Raw genomic sequence first — 26,708 nt, forward strand, 5'->3', positions numbered from 1 at the left:
TGATTATAGCGCAGATTTAAGAGATGCTCAGACCCTGTCAGCAAAACAAGGGATTCAATTTACTATGTTATAAAAATAATTACTAGCAACATCAGCAATCTGTTTCAGATGCTGGCTATGTTATTCACCATTTTGCCCATGCTGATGCGGCAAGGAGGCTTTAGCTGGAAGCTGGAATGTGGCAGACTGAGCAGATCGCCGGTGTTGGGCATGTTGGGTCTTGAGACATGAGACAGTTAGAGCAGAAAAACTGCAGCATACCTGTGTGCACACTGACAGGCCCAAAATACAAATACAGCATGGTGTGTAAACAGGACTTTTAAACGGCCCTCAGGCCCTGCCTTTTATGATGTCATGTTTTACATAAACGCACGAATGGGAATGAAGTAATGCTTTATTTAAGGCTCGATGGAAAGAGTAGTCAGCCAGTCAGAGCACTGGCTCACTTTCATTGTCTATATTTATGACTTGCCCTTTAGAAAAGCATATTAATCGCAGCTAATTTCCTTATCTGTTTTGTTTTACTTTTGCACTTCTGCACTGAATTACAGGGGGGGCTCTAGATTAAATAGTTTTAGTAAGTTAGTTAGTTAGTTAGTTTTCATGGGGAGGCATTAGATGGGATAAGACAGGGAATTTTGTTCCTGATCCTGAATAACTCTGTAAATGCATTTGAATTGTAAAATAGGATTCACTTCCTAGGTCAAAGGCCACATTTACCAGAAATAGTTGCTCTATTTCAGGCTAGTTAATTGGGACCTCACAGTAAATAAGGCCATTGAGGTCTGGTGTCTGGCTCTCTGACTGACCGCTCTCCACACGCTTGTGCCCTTGTTTCATGTGGCCCTTTATAAATTTAGCTTCTGCCAGATGTTTCTAGAGTCCCTCTTTGTGGATTTGTCTCACATAAAAAAAAAAATTATAATGACTTGGCTAAGTGAAAGGCTTATTTATGAAAAGATCTGCCTCCAGGCAAAGTTTTTTACTAACCAGTTATTTGTCTTTTTTACTCTCTCTGGAAAGCATTTTAGAGGGAATAAATGGTGTAGGTTTCATGTTTGCCTCCTTCCTTTGTCTGCACTGGGAGAGTCTAAAGTCCCAGGTGTGAACTCGTTGTCACTGGAATGCTGCCCCCATCACTCTGAGACTGTTGGGCCAGCCCAATTTTCAATCAGGCATTTCACTAGACACCCATAAAAACTCCACCACACCAATAAGCCCCACTATAGCAGCCTGCAGAGCATGGCAGGGTGAGCTGTGAAGGGATGTCTCAATCATTGCTGTGTGTTTTGACTGTGTAAGATGTCGAGTGTTTTCAGGCTGTGTGCCATCTGTGCACCTCGAATCACTGAAGGCTTTCCTAACACTTGTGTCATCATCTATCCAGGTGTGCTGAAGGATTACCTTCGTGAGCTGCCCTACCCCCTCATCACTAAACAGCTGTATGAAGCAGTTCTTGATTCCATGAGCAGGAGACCCCTTCGGATTGGCGCCGGCGGCTGTGAAAACGACCCCTCTGACTCCGAGCACACAGTCAACCTGTTGGACATCCTGCCTGAGGTTGAGAAGGTAGTGTGCTCTTCTTTTAAATGAGACACAACTGCACACATAACAGTCTCAGTGGAAAGCTGGTCTTGAACTCTCTAATCCAATCCAAATGTATTTATAAAGCACTTTAAAGCAGCCAACGCAGGACCAAAGTGCTGTACAGGAAATTAGGGCAATAAATAAAAAGGAACTAGCACCACTTCAAACTAAATAAAATACATGATAAATAAAATCCGCTATGTTAAATAATAAATCCAGACGTGTAAAGTGTAAAAAGCCAGGGTGAAGAGATGAGGCCTGTCAAATCTACAGGTAGATCGTTCCAAAGTTCGGCAGCTGCAATGGAAAAAGCACAATCTCCTCTAAATTTGCAGCTGATCGGTGAGCTGTGTATAAGGCTGGAGCAGCTCAGAGAAATAGGATGAGCCAATAAATTCTAAATTAAATGGGCAGTCACTGTAATTAAGCTGAAATAGGGGTAATGTGCTTAAAGTTCTGAGTGCCACTTAAAAGACGAGCTGCAGCATTTTGCACACTTTGGAGATTTTTTTTTAATTAATGAAACGAAACCTGGCACAATGCCTGAACATAATAATAATACATTTTATTTCAGGGCGCTTTTCTTAAACCCAAGGTCACCTTACAGAGTAAACACAGAACCATAAACACACAAGAGACAAAAGAACACATCATACATGAGGTTAAACCAATAATGCAGGATATGGGGTGGGGGTGTTGATTGTTTATACACAGGGCAGCACATGGTACACACAACCTCTGCATTTAAGAGTGTGCAGCCATGAAAGGTGCACAGGGAGCTGTGTGTGGATATGGTACCTTGATCAAGGGGACCTCAGTGGCACCTTGCCAGTACAGGGTTTGAACCCACAACCCTTCGGTTATGAATCTGTTTCCTTAACTGCTAGGCCACCACTGGTTCCACTGTGTGGGAGAGACGAACATCTAACAGGTAGCACCCAGGGCCACCGAGGTAGCATTACTGCTCTTCTGTTTATTATCTTATGCCCTCCTCAAAGCTACAGTATTTTAAACAAAATTGGGCAAAATAAAACTGATGTTGCAAAACAGCATTTTCTATTTGCTCCTGTATAACAGCACAAACATTGAACTGACTAGATAAGATGATTAATGAAGATTCCTAACTATTTTTTTTTCTTATTTAGCCCAAAGTGACATACAGTATGTCTCTTTGTGCTTCAGTTGACACTCCACACACGTTTGGTAATGATTTGTTCAAGAAAAGTCCAAGAGCAGGGTTTGTATTAAATAGATCAACATTGCGTATTGGGGAAAAGATTTGTCCATGTTTGAAGGTAATGGACAATGCAGAGTAGGTTTCAGAGAGACCAGTGCCATGGTCCACTGTATGTCCATTATTATAATCTTGGCCCATTTGAAAATCCCTTTAGCTTCAGCAGTTATGGTGTTGGACGCTGCGGTGAACCTCTGGTACATTTCATGCTGGTACGGTGGACTATCTAGGACAGCCTAGGTGAGATGATTGTAAAAGTGTAGGTGGATTTAGTTGTTATGGAATGCTATGGAATGGTAAACTGACACTGTGTCCGAGTTCTGATCATTAGCTGGAAGGCTGTATAGCAGCAAGCAGGGACTCTCTGTAGCAGAAGCTTGTCACCCTGCTGAGATTTTGTTAATTCTCTGTATTAATAAGAACCCAGAGGCTTGTGAGCATAATTCTTGTGCAGGGCAGTAGTCTCTTAACAAATCACACAAATAGTTACACATTTTACCATTACACAGTTCTCAAACTGCCAAGGTGCCACTGAACAAAAGTACCGTGCCCACACACTGCTCCCCGGGCACTCCCCACTGCTTACTAAGGGTAATGGGTTAAATGCAGAGGACACATACTCTTACTGTTGCTGTATATCACAATGACAATCATTTCACTTTCACATACAGATGCTATTTAGTAAAGGAACTAACTGTTATTTCATGTTGCACCTAAAGGAATTGTTTGTTTGTCTTCAGGATTTTGCGCTTATGAACATTTTAATGTTTTTGACATTTGACATGTTGACATTTGTATTGGAAAATACAGTTAAATAGATGCTTCCATGACATGAAACTTATTAGGCAGATGCCTTCAGAATTCAGTGCAACTAATACAATACACTCTAGTAATTCACTGCCTGAAACTGTTGACAGTATTCTTGTGTACAGTATAGATATGATGCATAAACAGACCAAAAATACCACCTACACATGTAGGGGGGTATGCTGGCACGACATTTGATTAAAAGCACCTTGAGATGTGTGCAAAGAGTTAAATTCCAGTGTGTTTTTCAGCTATAGAATAATAACATAAGTTAATTGGAACAAAAAAATACACCCTGGAACATCTGAAATAATTTGTTTACATTTTTACTAGAAAATGAAGGAAAAACATGTACCACCAAGTAGATTCATTTAAGAGTATACAGCAATTCTTATATTGTAATTCTAAACTTTACTTTGTCTAAAAACTCATAGGTTACCCTGCGTAAGCTCCTTGATCATCTGAAGTTGGTGGCTTCTCACCATGAGGTGAACAAAATGACTTGCCAGAACCTAGCAGTTTGTTTTGGGCCAGTTCTGCTGAGTCAGCGCCAGGATGCCTTGTGCCACAGCAACCGGGTTTTCATTGATTCGGAGGAGCTGGCTAGTGCCCTGCACTTTAAGAAGCACATTGAAGTCCTGCACTACCTACTACAGCTTTGGCCAGGTATGACATCATGAAAACGTTCTACACATGGACACAATTTCTCTTCAACAACAACATTTATTTCTTTTATAACCCAAAATCACTGCGGATCAATGGGCTTTGAATGTGACTCAGAGAGAAGCAGATTAGACTTGGATGGCTGGGACCGAGGGGTTATGGTAGATGTCGAGTGCAACTCATGTCGAGTGCAACAATGGCCTGGTGGACTATCCAGGACAGCCTAGGTGAAATGAGCATTATAGTAGTGTGTTATGGAATGCTTACCTATTGCCTGGCCTTAAATATTGCAGTGCAATGCAGTGTGGACAGAATCTATTTAATTTAATTTTCAGATCTTCTCATTCCAGTTACCATGTTACATAATTTATCTCAGTGTTAGGTATAAATATTATATCAATAACAACATTTTGACTGAAAATGTATGAGTCTAACACACACTAACACTCCCTACTAAGTGTAGCCTAGGCCATGAATATAATTTCATGTAGTTGTGTTCAGATATAACTTTGCATGTTTCAGTTATAATCCTTTTATGAAGTTTTTTTTACTGGACCTGTTTCCAGTTTTTGTGAATGTTTAGTGAAAGTTATTGTCATTGTGAAACACTGCAGCACAGCACACGGTGCACACAACCAAATGTGTCCTCTGCTTTTAACCATCACCCTTGGTGAGCAGCGGGCAGCCATGACAGGCGCCCGAGGAGCAGTGTGTGGGGACGGTGCTTTGCTCAGTGGCACCTTGGCAGATTCAAACCAGCAACCTTCTGATTACGGGGCCACTTCCTTAACTGCTAGGCCACCACTGCCAGACAAAGTACCCCAAATGTGGCAAAAAACATTGAAACATACACTAAACATACACTATAGAAACAAAGAACTGTGTGCACGTTTTCATAAGGATACATAGATTAAACATAAAAATTGTATGAGTGAAAACCAAGAGAATGGGGCAATGGTGCACCCATGCCAGCCTGAATCACAAATGTTCAAATTTCTCTTCTGCCAATAAGAATTCAAAGTGTTCTTATTTAAGGAGGAAATTTTGAGGACAGCACAACTGTTCATGGTGTACTTGGTCCCATCATCTAATGTGAAAAAGATTCAAATATCACATATTCTCTGAGTTATGACATACCATACTGTTTGAGGACCACCGATGTACACAGTAGAGAAGTGTTGTTGAGTGAATGTTATTATAAATGTTGTAGTGGTGTCTAATGCATGGAGTGTAAGTTTGCATATGTATCCAGGTATGCCATACACTTTATTTTAGGAATGTTTACACCATTATTAGCCTCTACACCCTCTTTAAATATAAAATCTTGTTTTGGTCTTTTCCTCTCTAGTGGTGGACCAGACCTCCTCTCTAGTGGTGAAGACCTCCTCATTGATAGAACCTGCTCTTCCTACTGATGCCGTTGCCCCACTGCGGAGGAGAAGGGAGCGACCACAAGTGTTGAACCTCTCTGAGGCTGAGATGGCCGGCATGCTGCGGCCCAAACCAGGCCGATTGGATAGTCCCTGCAACCGCTATGCTGGTGACTGGAGCAGCTGCAGGGAGGCCTACTTAAAGGAGCCCAGAGAGGAGGCTGACTATGATGACATACCTGACTATGATGACACTGAGTGTTCAGAGGATGGGAAGGATGGCCCTGAAAAACAAGTCAACCCTCTTGAACCTCAGGAAAGGTTGACTGAGTTGGAGGAACTTCCAAAAGTTGATGCTGAAGAGAAGGTGGAAGTGAGTGAAAAGCTTTGCGAAACTCAGATGACCACCCAGGACACAAAGAACAATGAGCACATCCTGCCCCATCTTGAGCAGGAGCATTTATCCACTGAGCACACATACCAGGCCTATGTGAAGATCCAGGACATCAGCAACACAGTAAATCTCAAGGACTTGCAGGAGAGCATTGACGCGCTAATCGGCAACCTGGAAAGGGAGCTCAACAAGAATAAGCTCATTGGGTACTGACGAATCGCCAGAGGCATACAAGTGCCATGGCACCCCCTGTAGTTTCAAAAGGAACAGTGCTGCCCATTCAACTGTACACAGACATTCCTCATTATATATTCCAATTTAAAATCTTCATGTTTGTCATTGTTGTTTTCTTCTTATTAGAAGAACCCATTAACCCTAAGGGGTGTAAACGGTGCCTTAATTGTGTAAAGGTGGTACAAAAGCCAATAGTATAGAAGTACTACATGGTATGTTATGAGATAAACAAATGCACTTATGAAGCAAACTGATGGGGAGGCCTGGCCCCATGGGTCACGAACAGGTGTCAGAATATGGGAATGAGATCTAGACAAACTCACTGACTGGGAAAATTATGTTAACAGATGTATGAGTGCCTCTGTATGAATGGATTTGGCAGGTTTAGCATCAGGTCAGTGTGTTTGGGGTATGTGGGTAATAAAGGTGCTTCTGTACATGCAAGAACATGTGGAACGTCTCATGTAGCTTTTGAGACAAAGTTGTGACTTGTGCCCATGATGTGACTGAATGCCCAGAACTATCATGTCTATTCATTTTACTCATTGAGATTGTGGACAGAATGTGGTTTCTGGAAGGTAAGATGCAAGTAACACAGAAATCAAGCAAGTGGGAGGTGTTGCAGACAACCATAAGCATTACTGTGGTAGAGCTCCTCGTTGAATATGAGGTCTCTACTTTTTTTTTTTTCTAAATCAACAATCCAGGGATACAAATGTTCAGTGTTTTAAGCAGATATTTGTATGCATGTATATAAATGTTTTTGAATATAATATTTTGAGAGCTTATATTTCCATTTTTGTATATTTAATGTTCCCATTTATAAGGTAGTATGTAGAATGGTACTCATCTAAATTAATTCTTGTTTTTCCCTCAAGTTTTTTTCAAAACGTCTTATATATACTTGGGACTAATTGGATACATTTAAGTAAATGCAAATATAGAAATATATGTGTTTTTACAGATGTGTTGATATATATATTATATATGTGTATTACACACACACACACACACTTTTACACATAAACATGACATACTGGTTGAAAGTTTTGCCGTTTGGCAGCTGCTCACATGTACATTTGTCAGAGTAACTCAACGTTCATTTTCATAATGTATGTTACAAGGTGACTGCTGCTGGAACATGGCTCTACAGATACAGATCTCTTGCCTAAATTAGAACTACACTTTGGAACTGAATTTTCATCTGTTTGATGTGAATTTCTGCTGCTGTTTTTTTTTAGTGCATTTCTCTTTACTATCCTACATTGCTTACTCTAATGTCAACCCTTATCCTAAACTTTGAATGGCTATATGTCTACAAGTTTAAACAGTTTATCTTTACCTGTTCTGCAGTACTTTTGTAATAGCCCACTCCAGTTTAATCACTGAATAAATATTATACAACATCAGTATACAATCTGATGATGTAACAGTGGCGAGAAATGTGTATTTTCATGTGCCACCTGACTGCCTCATTTAGTCATTCCTGAAGAGATGAATAATCGTTTATGCTCTGCTTGTGTCTTGCTTAAGCTAAAAAGCAGCAATTCCTTCATTCTTTGCAGTATGGATTTACTGAGCTTACAGAAAGTACTGTACAATTAAACCATGCTCACTGAGGGTGATGTTAAATGCAGAAGACACATGTCATTCCTAGGCAAATAGTGGCGAACAGTGCTAGGCTTAAATTTCCAAAACGTGGGTGGAAAATAGGGTGAGACCAAGAGTTAGTACTCTGTATTTGTGTGGACAACAAACTGCTCACACCATTTTGACTCAGTGTATGAATGGAGATGGTATGATAAGTCTACATATCACATCCCAAAGACATGTGGCACATTTCGATAGGAAAAACTCACTAAAGATATTGGTTGAGGTGTCCACCCAATGAGCAAGAACACATTTACAGGATTTGTCAGCTAACATCTTCTTGCATCAGGCATGTGTCACATATATTAATAAAAAATGGGTGAATTGGCTTATTTATCCTGTTTTCAATTTACATGTTTGTTTACAAATCACATCCTAACTCAACATGTCACACTGACATGACTTGGCATTCAGAGTAGTGTTGACCAAGATCTGGGACACACCTGTGTTTGGGTGTTTAACGGGTCAGATTTTTACCAGAAGAATTCTACCAGTGCTCCATCAAATTACATATGAATGCAACATTACTGCGAACATTACCATGCTGCCAGCTTTGTGTGCAAACCACAGACATCATGTCACCCTGAGCTCCACTGATTCCCCCAGTGAATAATGGCACCTCACTCATATTAACCAGTGATTACAATGCGCTGTTGTTTACTGACTCCTGACCTAAAATAGGTTGGCCCTCCATTTTTACACTGGCCTACAACACCCTGCTGGCATTATTTCTAATTAATTTGCAAGAAATATTCTATTATATTGCAAACATATTATATTTTATTCTTATATTCAAAAGTAACAAAGAGAGCAAAGACCAGATTGCTTTACAGATTTTATGGAAATGCATTCAAAAGCTTTTCACTGAAAAGTTAAAAAAATCTACACACAGAGGACAGGAGATGTATCAAATGTTACACCTAAACTCTTGACCAGAGTCCTTCAGGATCAACATTTTTGTATTCAGAAAATCTTCATACATCTTCTGTACGTCCTCCTCTGGCACTACAGGTTCCTGAACAGCAGAAATTGTAAATTGTTGATTGTACCTGAGAATAGCCTTGATCTGAAAAAATTATGTAATCTATACAAAAGTTGTGCAATATCATTAATAATAAATAAGTGTTTGAGACTGGTCTGGATAAGGTTTGTTGATTGGGAGACATAAACTGTATAAGAATGACAAAGCAAAGCAAACTTGACTAATTTACAGAATAAATTTGTCTCTAATGTAGTGACAACACAACTGTTGTCTGAGTTGACAGCCTAATTTGAGAAGGGGTGTCAACTTTTGACACAATGGGTGAAAATGGTAATGTTTATACACAAACAGTAACAAAATGAAGTCTAAATGTGACCAAAATGTGACTTAATTATACTAAACAAATTAAAATTTTCAAGGACATAAGTGTAAAGTGTCAGATTCTGATCACTTAGAGGAACATCACATTTGAGGAAAACTCACCACTTTTCCTCTTTGCTCATCAACATTGGTATTTTTCTTGTCTTTTGGTCTCATCGCCTGCCTCTTGGTACATGAATACATGAGCCTCTCTACCTCCTTTTCAAAGTACTTACTCATGTTCAATTTCTGCAAATGGGTATTTTGAGAGTCTTTAGATAATAGAGTTATATCTTCTGAAATCAGAACAGACTCTAAAACCAAGAAAATACAGCACTTAATATGCCAGTTAAGACTTACCTCATGCTTTGAAGGACTATGCAGCATCCATGGAATCTCCAGGATGTGTAGAGTCCCAGACTGGTCTGACGCTGCTAGAAGATTCTGTTTTGCTATTTGAATAAAAAAAAGACTTACGTTGCCTTTCTGAACATTTTTTAATACTTACTAAAATGTGAGGGGTGCACATGTCAAAATTTTATTTGAAAACTGTGTAAGACAAAAGCCCTTCCTGTCAATGTTTGGTGACATACTTTAACATAATTGAAGCAGTGTTCTTAGTGAGAATGGAAAGAATTCAAACCCCCTTAAATTTTTTCTTTCTTTGTTGTATTGCAGCCATTTGCTAAAATAGTTTTTAAGTTCATTTTTCCCCAAGTAATGTACACAAACACCCCACAATGACAGAAAAAATAATTGACATTTTTGCAGATTTTTTAACAAAGAACAACTGAAATATCATATAGTCCTAAGCATTCAGACCGTTTCCTATGAAAGTCATATATTTAACTCATGTGTTGTCCATTTCTTCTGATCATCCTTGAGATCGTTCTCATTCCAACAGTAAAGTGGCTCCAACAGTCTTGGCAGCATCATGCTGTGGGGTGTTTTGCAGCTGCAGGGACAAGACGACTGGTTGCAATCAAGGGAAAGATGAATGCGGCCAAGTACAGGGATATCCTGGACCAAAACCATCTCCAGATTGCTCAGGACCTCAGACTGGGCTGAAGGTTTACCTTCCAACAAGACAATGACCCTAAGCACACAGCTAAAATAATGGAGTGGCTTCACAACAACTAAGTGACTTTTCTTGAATGGCCCAGCCAGAGCCCTGACATAAACCCAATGGAGCAACTCTGGAGAGATCTAAAAATCTCTGTCCACCAACGTGTACCATCCATCCTGCCAGAACTGGAGAGGATCTGCAAGGTGGAATGGCACAGGATCCCCAAATCCAGGTGTGTAGAAATTGTTGCATCTTTCTCAAAAGGACAAAAGGACTCAAAAGGGCTGTATTAAATCAAAAAGGTTCTTCTACTAAATACTGAGCAAAGGGTGTGAATACTTAGGACCATGTGATATTTCAGTTTTTCTTTGTTATTAAAATTGCAAAAATGTCAACAACTGTGTTTTTCTGTCAATATGGGGTGCCGTGTATACATTAGTGAGGAAACAATTAGCTGATTTTAGCAAATGGCTGCAATATAACACCCAATAACTTTGGGTTTAAATATTTGGTTGTGTAAGAATGGACATCACGGGAGCCTGCTTTTGCCTTGCATAACAGATGTCTGCAGGGGGAGGTGTGACATTCCTGTGTCGACGGTTGTGGGTGAAGATTCGACACCCCTGTTTTTACATGCCTTTTGTCCGACGGCAACGTGTGAAGTATCAGCCGTCAGGACCGCCCACCCTCTTTGTCTTCCCCAAATGGGAGGCACCGGGGGCGTGACATCAGAAACAACATGTTCTGATTGGTCAGTGACAACTTCCTGTAGGCCAGTGACAACTTCCTGTAGGCCAGGGGTATAAAAGTCTGCTCACATGTGGAAAAAGGACCTCTGAGCTTCTTGCTCAGGTGGTTTTCCATCGGAAGCCGGAAGGCTTCTGAGCCTTTCTCTCCCCCTCTCTTTCTCTTCTCCCTCTTTACTCTTTCTTCTCATTTTTATTTTCTCTGCAACCTTGGTACCTTTTTACATTCAACATTCATATGTAACTACAATAATTATTTACCGGTGTTAATAAATTAGAAACTGTTCATTTTTAACCTCTATTGTGCCATGCCTCTTTCTGCCAGGTAACATCAAATTGGAGTGGTTGAATACAGTGCTTTGTGTGGATGGAGAAAGAGTTTTTTCTACACACTCTATTCTCTTCTCCCACACCACAGGGGGAGAGAAAGGCTCAGAAGCCTTCCGGCTTCCGATGGAAAACCACCTGAGCAAGAAGCTCAGAGGTCCTTTTTCCACATGTGAGCAGACTTTTATACCCCTGGCCTACAGGAAGTTGTCACTGGCCTACAGGAAGTTGTCACTGACCAATCAGAACCTGTTGTTTCTGATGTCACGCCCCCGGTGCCTCCCATTTGGGGAAGACAAAGAGGGTGGGCGGTCCTGACGGCTGATACTTCATACGTTGCCGTCGGACAAAAGGCATGTAAAAACAGGGGTGTCGAATCTTCACCCACAACCGTCGACACAGGAATGTCACACCTCCCCCTGCAGACATCTGTTATGCAAGGCAAAAGCAGGCTCCCATGATGTCCATTCTTACAGTTGTAATAAAAGGTTGTAATAACAATAGTGTTTTTTATGCTAAAGTTGGATTATTTTCTTTGACATTTCTTGTATCACAATATGGCTGCCTTATTCAGGAAATTTAACATGAGTCCTATCATAGGATAGGATTAGACTGAGGAATTGACAAAAAGACTGAACAGTATTCCATGCAAGGGTGGTAATAATTGTGGTACATCAAATAATAATAATTTTATATGTAATCTGATTCGCTAAGCAAATATTAAAATATTAAATTAAATGACTTTCTTTTGCAATGAAGCTTCTTCACGCAAATATTGGTTCTTTTCTTATCCTGTTCACAAAACATTAACAAGGAGTGGCATAATTGTAGAGAATTAAAATCAAATTCAGTGACAAAAATTTTTAAGCACTCTTGTGATACAATGGCATGGTAAAAACACCATAATCTCGTAAAGTGAGACTCACAGTGATTGATCCAGGGACGGATGCATGTGATTTGGGAGGTGGTGATGTTTTGGGTATGGAACGACTTATGAGTCTTTTCGACAAGGTTCCACACTTCAATATCACCATCCTCTGTTCCAAAGAAGAGTACACCAGGCCTAGACAAGGACCAGCATCCTCCTGAGTACTTCTTCTCAGAGTATGGGGATTGCATAACTGGACCCTGCTATAGCATAGTGGATGAGAGACAATGTAATTAGACCATGATATGACCCTGTAATATGTAGCAATTGCAATAAAACTACAAAATAATTATTGAAAATACTGTATTTACAGAATAAGGGCTCTATAAGTAAATATACATTTTGGTTCATCCATATATGTCCATACAGTCAATTCAAGTAACTTGTGGAATTATTCTAACTGCTACATAAAACACTGATCTACATTAGACTGTACATCACACAAGCATGCAAAAGATCCCTAGACCTCTAAATTAAGCAATGGTAATGCTCTGAAGATACCGTGATTTCTTCCTTCCAGATAGCAAATGTCCAGCCTGCCACAATCAGGATGATGTCTTTAAAGAATGGAGAGTGCTGGACTGTGTTCACCTGGCTATTGAGGGTGAAGAGGCATTGGGAGGGTTTTGCACCTGATAGACAGAGAGAGAAGTGTGGCAAGAGCTGAGGTTTTTGCTGGATTTGTGAAGGGGAAGAAGTCATAACAGCATCTGCTCTTAGGAGTCCCTGCATCAGGATTTTCTAGTGTGCCAAATGTGTCAGTATACTGCTGGACTCATAAACACTTCTTATGAAAACAGCAAAGCTCTGCAGAGCTTGTGCAGACGGTACTACAGCATTTGGTCCTGGAAAAGCAGACTGTGTAATAGTATCTTACAACAACAAGCTCATGCTGCTGATTACCAAGCCCCTCATCACACGTTTCCTGCTCACTATTCAACATTCTTATTCAGTATTACAGTATTATACTATTCATGTGAAGTGGTAAAGATGTTTCATTTTAGGATTCAATTGAATATTTTGCTTTGATGGAAATGTGAATAGTATTACAAAGTGTTCAAACATACACTGTAGTCTTCCAGACTCGTCCTTTTCCAATTTCCAGTCAGTATACACCAGCTCCCCCTCCTAAATGTGTGAAAACAAACATGTACATGTTCTAGCAGCCTTCAAGTGTACAATTGCATGTTGAATGTAAAAATGTTTTGGAGTTCACCTCTGTCCCAATGTAGAGGTTTGTAGATATGTTCTCCAGGGGTTTAAGATGTTTATCTGAGGGCACTAGGAGCTGGGAATACTCTGTGATGTCAGGCCTTTCCTTATTAAAAACAGGCTTGTCTGTTAAAGAGACTTTACAGGACAAATAATGGTCAGCATGTATAATTCAACATACAGTTAGTAAATAAAATGTAAAACTCACTCTTGAGTTATTTGACTGCTGTGCATTTTGAAAATGATATGGATGAAAAAATGTAATATGTTCTCTGTGAGGAAGAAAAAAAAAATTTTTTTTCTTAATGGTTAACTATTTGGAAATTTTGCAACCTTGCATTGTTTACCAGTACTAAATATTGTCTACTGTCAAACTCCTTTGTGCTAATATCAGACCTAACATACAGTACAGGCCAAAGGTTTGGACACACCTTCTCATTCAATGTGTTTTCTTTCTTTTCATGACCATTTACATTGGTAGATTCTCACTGAAGGCATCAAAACTATGAATGAACATGTGGAGTTATGTACTTAACCAAACAGTCTTGAAGGAGTTCCCAGAGGTGTTTAGCACTTGTTGGCTCCTTTGACTTAATTCTGCGGTCAAGCTCACCCCAAAACATCTCGATTGGGTTCAGGTCCGGTAACTGTGGAGGCCAGGTCTCCACTTTTGTCAAGTACATAACTCCATGTTCATTTCATGTAAATGGTCATGGAAATAAAGAAAACCCATCGAATGATAAGGTGTGTCCAAACTTTGACAGGCGCCAGGGGAGCAATGTGTGGGGACGGTGCATTTGCTCAGTGGCAACTCAGTGGCACCTTGGCATACCAGGATTCGAACCGGCAACCTTCTGATGTCCCGTTGTTATACAAGCTGTACACTGACTACATCTTACATCAAAGTGTAATTTATATATTAGAAAGGATATAATAAATTATCTACAAAATATGAGGGGTGTACTCTGTGAGACATGACAATTTTAACCACAAAATAGAAACATGATAGAGTATAAAATTGTTGGCTGTTGAGGGAAATAGCAAAGGTGGATATTTGGAATAAAAAACATGTAAGAAATATAAATACTAATATTAAACATATTGACAAGGTGCATACAATATTAAACTAAACTAAATGGGTAATCATGAATCTTTCAATAAGTAACTAATTACATTTTTGTATAAAGAATTTATTAAATTAATTTATTTGTAATTAATGTATTAACTTTATATTTTAATTATTCAATTACATAACGGCATCACTCATTACTCCTAAATACTGTAACCATTTTGGATGACAGAGGTATGGTTTTGTTCATTATTGACTGGTAAGTAAAAAGCCAAGCATGCATAATAAAAAATTCTCAGACTCCATTTTGATGAATTTGGTAGAATTAATATCATCACCTAATTATATTACTTGTTATTAAATTTAGCTCATAATATAAATAACAAAGGTGGGATTCTTCAAAAGAGCCTGAGACACATGAACATCTTGCCTATTGCAAACAGCTGACAGTCAACACAGCTAATGGTTCAGACTAAGAGGGCCTTCTCTGGGAACTATTGCTAAATAAAATGCCATAACACCAAATGAGTAAGCCAGAGCTGGTAAGATGGCCATCCATGGCCAACTGAGATAAAAAGGAGGCCTGATTCTACACTGGTACCCCTTGCTACACAAGCACAAACACTGAGGCAAGGATTTTTTTTTTGCGGGGTATGAAGCTTTGACGATTTAAAAAATCTGTGATACATTTCTATATGTGATACATGACAATGCAATTATTCATTTATTGTGTATAGCTTTTTATTACTGTGTGATTGATGCTTTTTTATATTTTTTATTTCATTTTATTTATCGTATTGTTTAAATTGTCTTATATATCTTCTTATCTGTCATGTCCGTGCTGGAAACTGAATTTCCGACAGGAACCTTCCTGATGGATTAATAAAGTTCAACATATGTTCCTGTCTACCTAAATATCCTGTCTCTGTGTCTATGCACAATAAAGCCCTGTTTTTTTGTATACCAGGATTTTACGTACCAGTTTGATTGTCACATGTGTTATCTCTAAAGCTAAACTTTACTGGTCTGTATTCACCACCACTGTCAATCTTCTGCAAGGACACCTGAGAAAACATAAATAACCAAATTCATTTCATATTGAACAATTAGAACAATTAACTCAGCCACAGTGTTCCAAAATGACTACAGGAGGTAAAAGGAAGATACAATACAGCTGCATACAGTACCCTGAAAAGTGGCCTCCAGCTCAGATCCAGGTGTTTGAACGTGGTGGGTATGCCATGAGGTTTTTCCAGCAGTTTCTGCTCCATTTTCTTCTTCCTGTCAGTCTGGGACTGGGCAATGACACATGGAACTCGAATGTCCCAGAACATCACACTGCTGCACAGATCATATAAAACAAAAGACAAGACAGAGTGGGGATTTTGAGGATATGAGGATTTTGTCTAAATGTTGCTATGTGCAGTAGTGATGGCCAAGTTCTATAGAATTTTTTTATTGATTGCTCTAATAACATTACTCATAAATGGAAGTTATTGGTTACACATTACTTTTGCGCCCAGTTTCCTCTAAAATACTGATACTATTTTATTGTAGTAATTAGAGTAAGGGTTACAAGTCACTGCATAACCACAAATACTGCACTCGGTATGAAAAACAGAAATTTATAAAACATATAAATATAAAAAAACACATGAATCAGTTATTCTAATTCATCAATAATCATAATATATAATTAAAGTAGTGTTTCACATTGCTGATGTGCTGTTGAATCGGTTTGATTTAACGCTGTATTTTTTGTAGCTGAAAATGTTTCAGTGCCAGAATATACTTCTTTGCCTCAACTTCCATCATTGAAGTTTACTGTCATAAACTGCCACCCATGCACATCATAATTAAATAAATAATTAAATAAATAGGAACAAATAATGTTCTGTTTGCTGTTTAAAGATATAGAGTATATTATAATTTCCACTGCTTGTTGCTGTTGAAAGTAACAAAGTGACATGTTACTATGAAGCAATTATTATGTGATCTATGTGATCTTACCAGTCAGAGGCACAGGTTACCACCTGGACACACATCATATTCTTGTTTTCTACTGGGATTCCCATCCTTGTAATCTAAAGGAAAAAAAGTGTCATTAAAATCCTCCATACATACCACGGACCAAACCTCTTCTATCTGTTCTGTTTTGCAAAGTTAGTTCAACAACATAGAAATGCCCTTGTAAATATTATTGAATTATTGACTGTGTAATTTGACAAATTGGATTACTAATATGAGATGAAACAAAGGCTTCATTGCCTCATTTATACATCAACATTCAAAAGATGACACACACATCTAATGAGACCATCATGAGGATGGTCTGTTAGAGCAGTACTAAAAAATATAACATAATATATAATATTATGTAGGATTCTGATGTCTCCTCCTTGAATCGTCACCTTATTGTGGTGGAAGAGTTTGAGAACCCTAATGATCCAAGGAGCTATGTTGTCTGGGGCACTTGGTGCCCTTGGTAGGGTCTCCCATGACAAATTGGCCTTAGGTAAAGGGTGAGACAAATAAAGATTCAGAAGACCTTTCATGGAAAAAGCAACAAAGAGCCAGTGTACCGGCCCGGAGGGTTCCCGGGGTCCCACCCTGGAGCCAGGCCTGGGTTTGGGGCCCGTGAGCGAGCACCTGGAGGCCGGGATTTTGCCCATGGGGCCCGGCCAGGCCCAGCCCGAACTGGATGCATGGGTTCATCCAACTATGGACCCACCACCCACAGGAGGAACATGCATGGTCAAACATAAGGATGCCCATCGGTACACTTGGTACCAGGGCAGCCTAGGTTGCAGGTTGATCACCTGACCTGCGACCATGTTTTGGACACTCGGGTGAAGAGAGGACCGGAGCTGTCAACTGATCACCACCTGGTGGTGAGTTGGATCAGATGGCAGAGGAAGATGCCACAGAGACCTGGCAGACCCAAACATATAGTGAGGGTCTGCAAGATGGTCTTTAATTCCCACCTCTGGCAGAGCTTTGACCGCGTCCCAAGAGCAGTGGGGCACATCGAGTTCAAATGGACCTTGTTCCGCTCTGCAATTGTTGAGGTGGCTATTGCTAGATGTGGTCGCAAGGTGGCTGGTGCCAGTTGTGGCGGTAACCCCCGTACCCGCTGGTGGACACCAGAGGTTAGGGGAGCCGTCAGGCTGAAGAAGGAGGCCTACAGGTCTGTGGGTCTCCAGAAGCAGCAGACAGGTACCAGATGGCCAAGCGGGGTGCAGCCATGGAAGTCGGTGAGGCAAAATCTCGGGCGTGGGAGGAGTTCGGTGAGGCCATGGAGAAAGACTACCAATCGGCTCCAAAGAGGTTCTGGCAAACAAACAATCCGACATTTCAGGAGAGGAAGGCAGCAACTCTCTCACACTGTTTACAGTGGGGATGGGGAGCTGCTGACGTCGACTGGGGCTATAGTTGAGTGGTGGAAGGAATACTTTGATCTCAGGGGCAGAAGTTGCTGAGGTAGTCAAACAGCTACACAGCGGCGGAGCCCCAGACCACAACAGCCCATAGCCATGAGATAACCAGGATCGCATCGACTCCTGGGGCTCCACCGTTGTGTAGCTGTTTGACTACCTCAGTAACTTCTGCCCCAGAGATTGGATAGTCCATTCCCAGGTATCCCACTTCTGGTTCCTCCTTGGAATGAGCGTTGGTGGGATTGAGGAGCTCCTTTCACCAGAGTAGAACTGCTGCTCCTCCACATCGAAAGGAGCCAGTTGAGGTGGTTCTGGCATCTGGCCAGGATTCCTCCTGGACGCCTCCCTGGGGAGGTGTTTCAGGTATGTCCTGCCAGCAGGAGGCCCCCGGGTCAACTCAGGACACGCTGGACAAATTATATCTCCAGTCTGGTCTGGGAACGCCTTGGGGTCCTGCCGGTGGAGCTGGTGGATGTGGCTGGGGAGAAAGCTGTCTGATATTCCTTACTTGAGATGCTGCCCCTGCGACCCGGTTAAGCGGAGGAAGACGAGGACGAGAATTTAGATGTTAAGTACCTCAAAGCTTTCCCGCAGCCATTGTATGTCAGTAATTGGTGCTTTGTGACCATCTTCTATGCTCGAAACAGCACAGTAGTGCACAACAGAAGTTAGATTTTCTTGCTTGTCCTCAAAGACCTGCTGTGAAGACAAACACAAAGAGATAACAGTACTGAACCAGTGGTCTCACCAACAACTGGCTTTCTTAACTCATGCAGGTAAAACTTTAAACTTCTGGAAGATGGAAGACTTCTGCAAATAGAAATCTATTGTCACGGCATGGCGAGGCAGGTGAAAGGAGAGCAGGACGAAGAGTGACGAGAAATGAAGGACGCTATCACCTGACATCACGAAACAGGGGTTTAATAGTGGAACACAGGACAGGAGAGACATCCGAGACGTTGACATGATTGAACACGGAACATAACGTTAAAGACCTGACAGCAAACAGAAACGAACAGGGCAGCTTTATACAATTAACACAGGTGAAAACGATTAGGGAACATTACACATGACAACAATGAAACCGGATCGTGACATCTATTTTGAGCCTTCAAGAGAAACAAATAACGAAAAAATGCAGTGCACTCCTCTCCACTTCTGCTTTTTTTGGCTTATTCAAATAATTCAAGCTGGTCATACATTTCTGCCATTGACTCTGTGAGACTGATGTCTCTGGACAGTGGAGTATTGTACAAAGTGTTTATATCTGGAGGCTGGACACATCTAATTAAACAGTATAACACTGGCAATAAATAACATTACCATCCCACAATGTGAACATACAACCATGATCTGTTTTTAACCAAATTATTTAGATATCAACTGCATGTCTAACATAGCACAGTAAATAGAGTGGTAGTAGCCTAGTGGGTAACACACATTTGCCTATGAACCAGAAGACCCAGGTTCAAACCCCACTTACTACCATTGTGTCCCTGAGCAAGACACTTAACCCTAAGTTGCTCCAGGGGGGACTGTCCCTGTAACTACTGATTGTATGTCGCTCTGGATAAGGGCGTGTGATAAATGCCATAAATGTAATGTAAATGTAAATAGCATTAAACTAGGTGGGCAACACTCCTGCATATTTATATCTCAGCAGACACACAGAGGCAAGCTGGATTCTCAACATCAAAGGCCAAACATGTTTTTTTTTCAAACTGTTAAAGGGCTAGACACAGAGTGCTGGTTGCTGAGGCTGAGGTTTTATGGAATAAAGGGAAAAATTGCTTACGTTTGTTGTTGACATATTCCTTCCACCTCCACCGCGGATTCCTTTCAACTGTTCATGATGTAGAGATATGTCCCACAACACAATCTATACTTGCAGAACAATAACGAAACAGTTAAATAAATACATTTAATTTGAATGATAAAAGTTATGATTGCTCTGAAAATCACCTGCCCATTTTTGCAGCCGCCAACAATAATATTTGGATCAGAAGGGCAGAACTGAAAGGAGAAAATGTCGTCGGGGCACTTAAGCAGCAACTGTGGAAGTTTGGTCAAAGGCATTACATTTCAAAGCAGCATGTACACTGTACTGAATTATATTTTTCATCAGTATATTATTCCACTTAGTGCTAAACTGCAAACCTAGCTGCAAAAGCCTTATAATGCACTCAGTGAAAACAGAACAGATTTCTTGGAAGAATCCCATAACATGTCTTTGATTATGAATGTATAATCATGGGCATATTAATATGGCAAAATAAATGTGGTAAGCTGTCACTGTGGATTTAAGTGGCAGGAGTGCAGCATGGGAACAAAGGCTAAAATAAAAGGGGGATTCTGACATACCTGAGGGTTGATGGGATCAGAGAATCCCCAGAAGAGAATGAGTGGAGGATTTAGAAGCAGCTTAGTGGAGCCACTTATCCTCTGTTCAAAGGACAGCCTCTCAGTCATGGCCACTGCAATCAGCCCTGTCATGACCACATCACACACACTTCATATGCATGCACACACACCCTCATCCGAGCCTATTTTTGTACCCTGTCCCCCTTCTGTGAAGAAATTATATCATAATCATGTGGTCCGCTGTAAAATTCTAGACATCTTGTAAAAACATCATTACAGAAAATTACATTTTACCATAATTATTTGGTCTCCATACCTTTAGTACCCCCAAAAGGTTTAAAAAACACAAGCAGAAGTAGGGTTTTAAACACCTGCAGCCCAAGGGTTTTTCTATAACTCTCACCGCTGATGTTGGGATGCCAACTGATGTAACTGATCATCTTGTCTTTGCTGTAGCACAGGTCAGTGAAGGACTGGTACTCCTTAAGGTGGCTGTCGGTTTTATCCCCATGAGTGCTAATGACTTCACTCAGGGTTGCCCAGTCATCAAAGAAAATGTCAGTGATCACATTCTGCTGTATGGCGATCTCACACCTTCACCATAGACAAACAAATCTATCACTCAAGGAACTTCAACTTCTTTTTGAGTACATGGCCAAATCAATCATTCGCTTGATCTTACCTTACAGCAACTGAGCTGGCAAAGGTCTTCAGATTCTCTGACAACAGGCATTTCTCCTTCTCCTCTTCTGTAAACTGTCTGAATTCATATTGAGTGCACATGTTCTTTGGGTAGGTCCTGCAGAACATCATTGTTTAAAACAATCTAGTGTCTCTCAAAGTCACATCAGTAGTGTGGCCAGGTTCATGCACATACCATTTTGTCTGAGTGCTCAAGGTCCTTGTGTTTGCAATGGCATGAACTGTAATGTTCCTCTCTGTGAGATTTAAACTTAAGTTTTTGTAATGATGTGAGATGCATTCAACAAAAGCATCTTTAGCTGAAACAGCACTGCGGTCAGAGAAGGTAACTTCAGCTCCAAAGTCCCTTCTCACTCTGAAAATCTCCACCTTTAGCTACACATGAGAGAGAAAAGGAGTTTTTAAGTCGCTCTGGATAAGGGCATCTGATAAATGGCATTCATATAAATGTAACTGTAGGACATTAAGAATGGCAACACATATACAATTGAGGCCAAAATTATTAGACTCCTAACACTTTTGGAACATTTCCCTAAACTTCTTCCAATGTTTTCTGCATTGATTAAACATTCACCAGTGCCAAGGTTATTCAATTTTTCAAGGAACACAGTTGAGAGGACTCTTCATTGTGGTGTGCTTCAGGACCAGAAAAAACCCTTTACTCAAAGAGCGGCACATCACAGCCTGACTGAGCTTTGCCCATGAACAGTTGCAGTTGCAGGGAGCATTGTTTGGGTGCAAAGAAAATTATTCTTAGGGAGAATATGCAAAAATCTAATTGTAGTCTAGGCTTAGGTCATTGCTGGGTTTTCCAACAAGACAATGGCCCAAAGCATACATCAAAATTAGACCAACAGTTTCTCAAGGAACCTAAAACCAAGTGAATGTCCTCAGCTGGCTTGGAAACCAGCTAAAACAATTTGCAATGGAAGAACAGGCTTCTATTACACAAATGTACCACTATAGCCACATATTTCTGTACCAGTTGTACAATGCCACCATGTGCTGCTGCTTCTGTCTGTTCTCTCCAAGGACCTGAATCAAGCGCCCAGACCACCTCCAGAGGGTCACCACAGCCACCACCACCGTAACAGCTAAAGCTTCGGGGATCTTCAAATAGACCAGTAGCATTATAATGCACATGCAATGTATACCATGACACTGGACTAAAACTTACTCTGGATTGTCCAGTACCTCCAAACTTGGACAGATGCTCTATACTACACTTTGAACAAGAAGCGAGATGTGGCCCTGATCAGAGGCCCACAGGAGGTAATTAACCACTGTAACCAGTGCCATCTCAGTGCTATGATGAGGTCTAAATCACGACTGACATACTTCATGAATGTTGTTGCTATCTCCTCAGCTGCTGGGCTATGACCTTTTCTAAAAGTTTCAGTATATCTGTTTGCATATCCACTTGTCTCTATAGTGGGGAATTGATTTCATTGTGTCTAAGAAGTAAAAGCATAGCTTATGTTCATATTGAAAATCTCAAAATAATTATATCCATGTCTGGGTTTATATGTGATGCTGAGGTTATCATTATAAATTACTGTGACTTGTTTAATGCTACAAATTCGTTTTTTAAGTTTCTGTCAGACACAGTACAACAAAACCCTGATCTGTAATAATTTTATTAACAATGAGCATTTTAGGTGTGAGAGAGAGATTTAACAATCCTTTAATAAGTTGCTGAAACAGGTTCCCAGCCCAGGGAAACAGCATCAGCATATTTATGTGTTTTATTATTAATCTTCCTTTTTCTTGTAGGAGCTCTTGTTTTAATAGAGCATGCAAGCCACAGTACCAATAGTGTACATTCTGGGTAGCGGCTCTACGCCAATGGAGATTTTCTCCCCGACTCCTCCTTTATCACTCTATTTTATTACTCAATCATCCTACTCATTCCCATGAATTTTACAGAGCAACAGTGGTCACACTTTCAATCTTCCAACCTCCACACATTTCACCCATTCATCCAGTGTAATAAATTCAACCACATTTAACATCTCTCCACTCATCCCCCTGTCCTCCACTCTTTTCATCCCTCCATCCTCTCATTCACCCCCATGCATTTTACAGAGCGACAGTGGTCACACTTTCAACCTTCCAACCTCCACACATTTCACTAATTCAACCAAAGTAAACAATTCAACCACATTTAACATTTCTCCACTCATCACCCATTCATCCAGTGTAATCAATTCAACCACATGTAACCTCTCTGCACTCATCCCCCTCTCCTCCATTACTCCTTCCATCCCTCCATCATCCTAATTCCATTTTACAGAGCAACAGATGACACACTTTCAACTTTCCAACCTCCACACATTTCACACATTCATCCACTCATCCCCCTGTCCTCCACTCCTCTTTTCATCCCTACATGCTTCCTTTGAAGCCCATTAATTTTAAAGAAGAACAATGGTAACAGTGTATCAAATGCCACTAAATTTAACATGATGCATAATGGCCACACTCTCAGCATTTGTGACATTAGCATGCTAGTATTAGGATGCTAACATGCTAGTTTTAAACGTTCAAAATGCCACCAATTTTACATGGCGCATCAAAGCCACACCTTTGACTGGTAGCATGTTTGTGTGTGCGTGTGTCCAATATTCACCCTTGATCTGGTGTCTTTAACAATTTCATCGTCTATTTCTCTTTCACTGCCTAGGGACTTCCATGGCTGGTGTGTTGGGGTCTTTTGCATTATCTTTTCAGATGTCTGCTCCTCCACTGAATTCTGTACATTTGGCATGATATCCTGGACAAAAAATAGCCTAACCTATATCGGATCTTTTTCCCAGAATACAGAATACATTTCATAATCAGAAAGTAAAAATCCAGTTTTATTTCTTTAATAAGGAGAATACTTACACTGAGAATCCTCTGCTTAGCCTCTACTGTAAGTACTAGATAGAAGCTCTGTCCATATTTGAAGTCACTATCAAAAACCAACAGCATTTCCTCTTCTGGGTAGTCCTATGCCAAGCCAATGACATTCACATTAGAGTTAGTACATCATATCCAGTAACAAAATAACAAAGGCAAAAAGATTTTTTTCTGTTTCTTGATGGTACAACATGGGCCATAAGGTGTTGTTAGGAGATAATGAAGAATGTCTTAAATCTTTATCGAATTGCATATGTAGTGAGTATGCATACTATTTTCTTTTTAGGTCCTCATTATTGGCATATATTGCACTGATTGTGCACGAGACCAGAAAAACCCACCATCACTGCCTGCTTTATGGGGCTGAAATCAGACACAGCTGCCCGGGCCTTCATGTCCTGCACAATGTCCGCCCTCTTCAGGGGTTTAAAAGGGTTGTCACTTGTTACATCCTGTTCCACGCGGCATTCAAAGTGCTCTTGGGTGACTGAAGTAAGTACAATGGGATGGATATCATCAGGATGACCTGTGGAGGGTTAGACTAAACTGTAAAATATGGATATGGATATCCTCATTATTGCACCACCTCCACAGAAGAAAATATTTCAACCACTGTTATTAATTTAAGATGCAGGGCACCCAGGATTAAGTCAGTCAGTAACAATGACCCAATCAACCTCACATACACACACAGCACACATTACCAACTGGGTTACTGCTGGTAGTGTGTTGGTACGTTACTTACTGTGAACACACAGGATTTTGAAAAAACATACATAAACAAAAACAAAAAACAGCAAACAAGGCAAAAAGTCAAAGATTTGCATCTCACACAGTGTTGGCCTAGCGGTTAAGGAAGCGGCCCTGTAATCAGTGGGTGCCACTGAGAAAACCGTCTCCACACACTGCTCCCTGGGCACCTTTCATGGCTGCCCACTGCTGACCAAGGGTGACGAGTTAAAAGCAGAGGATACATTTCACCATGTCACCGTGTACTGTGCTGCAGTGTATCAGAATCACTTCACTTGTCTTCTCTCCCCCACCTAGACAACAGGAATGGCTTCCAACAGTCCTAAACACTTTCTTATCATTCACTCATACACTCATGTTAATGAGCATCTCATGAATGGCTATTGATGATGACAATAGTGAACAAAGCAGACATCATGGTAAAAAGAGGGAAAAAACTGATTCATCAAACATACTTCACATTCTCCAGATGAAACAAATACAAAATATTTTTCTTCTAAATATAATTTTTTGAAATTACCTCTATCTTAGTCTCCATGTACATCCAGTATGTACATGCAAATTTTTGAATGGTAGTGTATATATTTTCACTGGTATATTTACCTGACAAACATCTATCAGGTGCTGGGGACTGAGCAGAATGTGTTTTATCTTCAAAATGCAAAAAACAAAGAAACATGCTATTACATTCAAAAATTGAAGAATTATTTTGTCTATTTTACTATTTCCTTCCACTCAAACTGTCCTTGAATGTGTTATCACAGTCCTATTAAATACTCAAATAAAGCATTAATATTAAGATGACCATAGGTTAATAAAGACAGTATCAATATCTTCTTACCATTTCCCTTGCTTTTGATGCTCATGTTGCTTGCAGTGCTCTTTATTCTTTTTGATGATGTTCCTAAAACCACAATGTCAGAAATATTAGATATATATACCAAAATAAGATCACAGATTATACATTATGTATAGACATTCCTGTTCCTATAAGTTCCTATATGTACTTAATATAATATAATTCCTTACCCTGGCCATTGTGGACTGCATTGCTTGCTGGGCTTTTGGGGGGTTTACCAGTCATTTTTTAAAGGGAATTACAAGGAGGCTAAAAAGAAAAAATATATATATATTTAACACATAAGATACAAAACTTACTTTTTTGCAATCTGTCAAGTGACTTCATACAAATAAAACATATATATAGATAAATTCACAAGTACAGGCATAAGGTTTCACTGGAAAATACTCATTTTATCACAGTAATCTGTGTGTATTTCAATAAACATGTCCAATTTGTCTGTTTGCCTAGATCCTTACCCTGGCACCACACATTGTTTTTAGTCATTTCCAAATCCACAAGGTTTAACTAGAACATGAAAAAACAGTTGAGCTTTCTGCATAATGAAGTTTGAGCAAAGAAGGTTTAAAATACTAATGGTTATAATAAACCTTATATGAAAAACACTCTTTATGGTACTATACTTTCGTAGTATGCTTTGCATAGTGAAACATATACCGTGAAATATGACATTTTTTGTATAACTAATAATTGATGGATTTCGTATGATGAGAAGTTCCTTTGAACTTCTCCATCTGAACAAATCTCCCACAAAATTAAAACAGTTCCGCAGTTAATGAGTGGCCATATGAAAGACTTCAACAAGACATGCAATAAGTAATAGCATCAGCATCCCGTCCAACTTACCGAAGTTTACATTAAAAGACAAAAAAGTATGATGGCATGACGGTACCTTTATCTTAGAGCGTCGACGTTAAACACTAACTAACATTCCACTGAATTTGTCTACCTACGTGCCCTTGAGAGACGTCCGAGGGTTTCCGGCATCAGTGTGGTTGCTACTAGTTACGGAGGCGGTCAGTCTGTGGTTTGACCAATCGCTATCGTAAAAGGCGTTTCTTCCGGT

General features: G+C 40.1%; 2 protein-coding genes across 4 annotated transcripts in view; one reads left to right on the plus strand and one right to left on the minus strand.

Moving 5' to 3' along the window:
* syde2 (synapse defective 1, Rho GTPase, homolog 2 (C. elegans)) overlaps positions 1 to 9,071 on the plus strand; it is a 26,818-nt gene extending 17,747 nt beyond the window's left edge. For 2 of the 3 annotated variants that reach the window (XM_029000026.1, XM_029000027.1), the window contains 3 exons: positions 1,388 to 1,569; positions 4,063 to 4,294; positions 5,640 to 9,071. In XM_029000026.1, coding sequence (XP_028855859.1) covers positions 1,388 to 1,569; positions 4,063 to 4,294; positions 5,640 to 6,268 — 1,043 coding nt within the window. In that variant the 3' untranslated portion in view covers positions 6,269 to 9,071. The remainder of the gene's footprint in view (positions 1 to 1,387; positions 1,570 to 4,062; positions 4,295 to 5,639) is intronic. The other variant, XM_029000028.1, reaches the window with a different exon arrangement.
* Positions 8,847 to 26,625, minus strand: dnai3 (dynein axonemal intermediate chain 3). The gene is made up of 24 exons (XM_029000966.1): positions 26,535 to 26,625; positions 25,810 to 25,888; positions 25,622 to 25,684; positions 25,384 to 25,431; positions 24,372 to 24,556; positions 24,016 to 24,120; positions 23,759 to 23,902; positions 21,305 to 21,504; positions 21,110 to 21,226; positions 20,831 to 21,021; positions 20,428 to 20,552; positions 20,029 to 20,118; positions 19,862 to 19,945; positions 18,643 to 18,765; positions 16,640 to 16,713; positions 15,817 to 15,970; positions 15,609 to 15,693; positions 13,565 to 13,698; positions 13,416 to 13,476; positions 12,850 to 12,980; positions 12,347 to 12,551; positions 9,642 to 9,733; positions 9,405 to 9,530; positions 8,847 to 8,954 (listed from the first exon to the last, which is right to left on the minus strand). Exons 2-24 carry the CDS (start codon positions 25,862 to 25,864, stop codon positions 8,847 to 8,849), a joined length of 2,700 nt encoding a protein of 899 aa, XP_028856799.1. The 5' UTR covers positions 25,865 to 25,888; positions 26,535 to 26,625.
* Between the last annotated feature and the right edge of the window lie 83 nt (positions 26,626 to 26,708).

This window comes from Denticeps clupeoides, chromosome 13, assembly GCF_900700375.1.
Source record: "Denticeps clupeoides chromosome 13, fDenClu1.1, whole genome shotgun sequence".
In the NCBI taxonomy this organism is placed as follows: domain Eukaryota; kingdom Metazoa; phylum Chordata; class Actinopteri; order Clupeiformes; family Denticipitidae; genus Denticeps; species Denticeps clupeoides.

Bases quoted from the DNA above. Each gene is read 5' to 3' on its own strand.
- dnai3 (XM_029000966.1), bottom strand. From the start codon at position 25,864: ATGACTGGTAAACCCCCCAAAAGCCCAGCAAGCAATGCAGTCCACAAT. The intron at 25,685-25,809 runs GTAAGGAATTAT...TTGTGGTTTTAG, and splicing joins TGCAGTCCACAATGGCCAGG to GAACATCATCAAAAAGAATA. The intron at 20,119-20,427 runs GTATGTCAGAAT...AAACTTCCACAG, and splicing joins CTGATCCCATCAACCCTCAG to TTGCTGCTTAAGTGCCCCGA.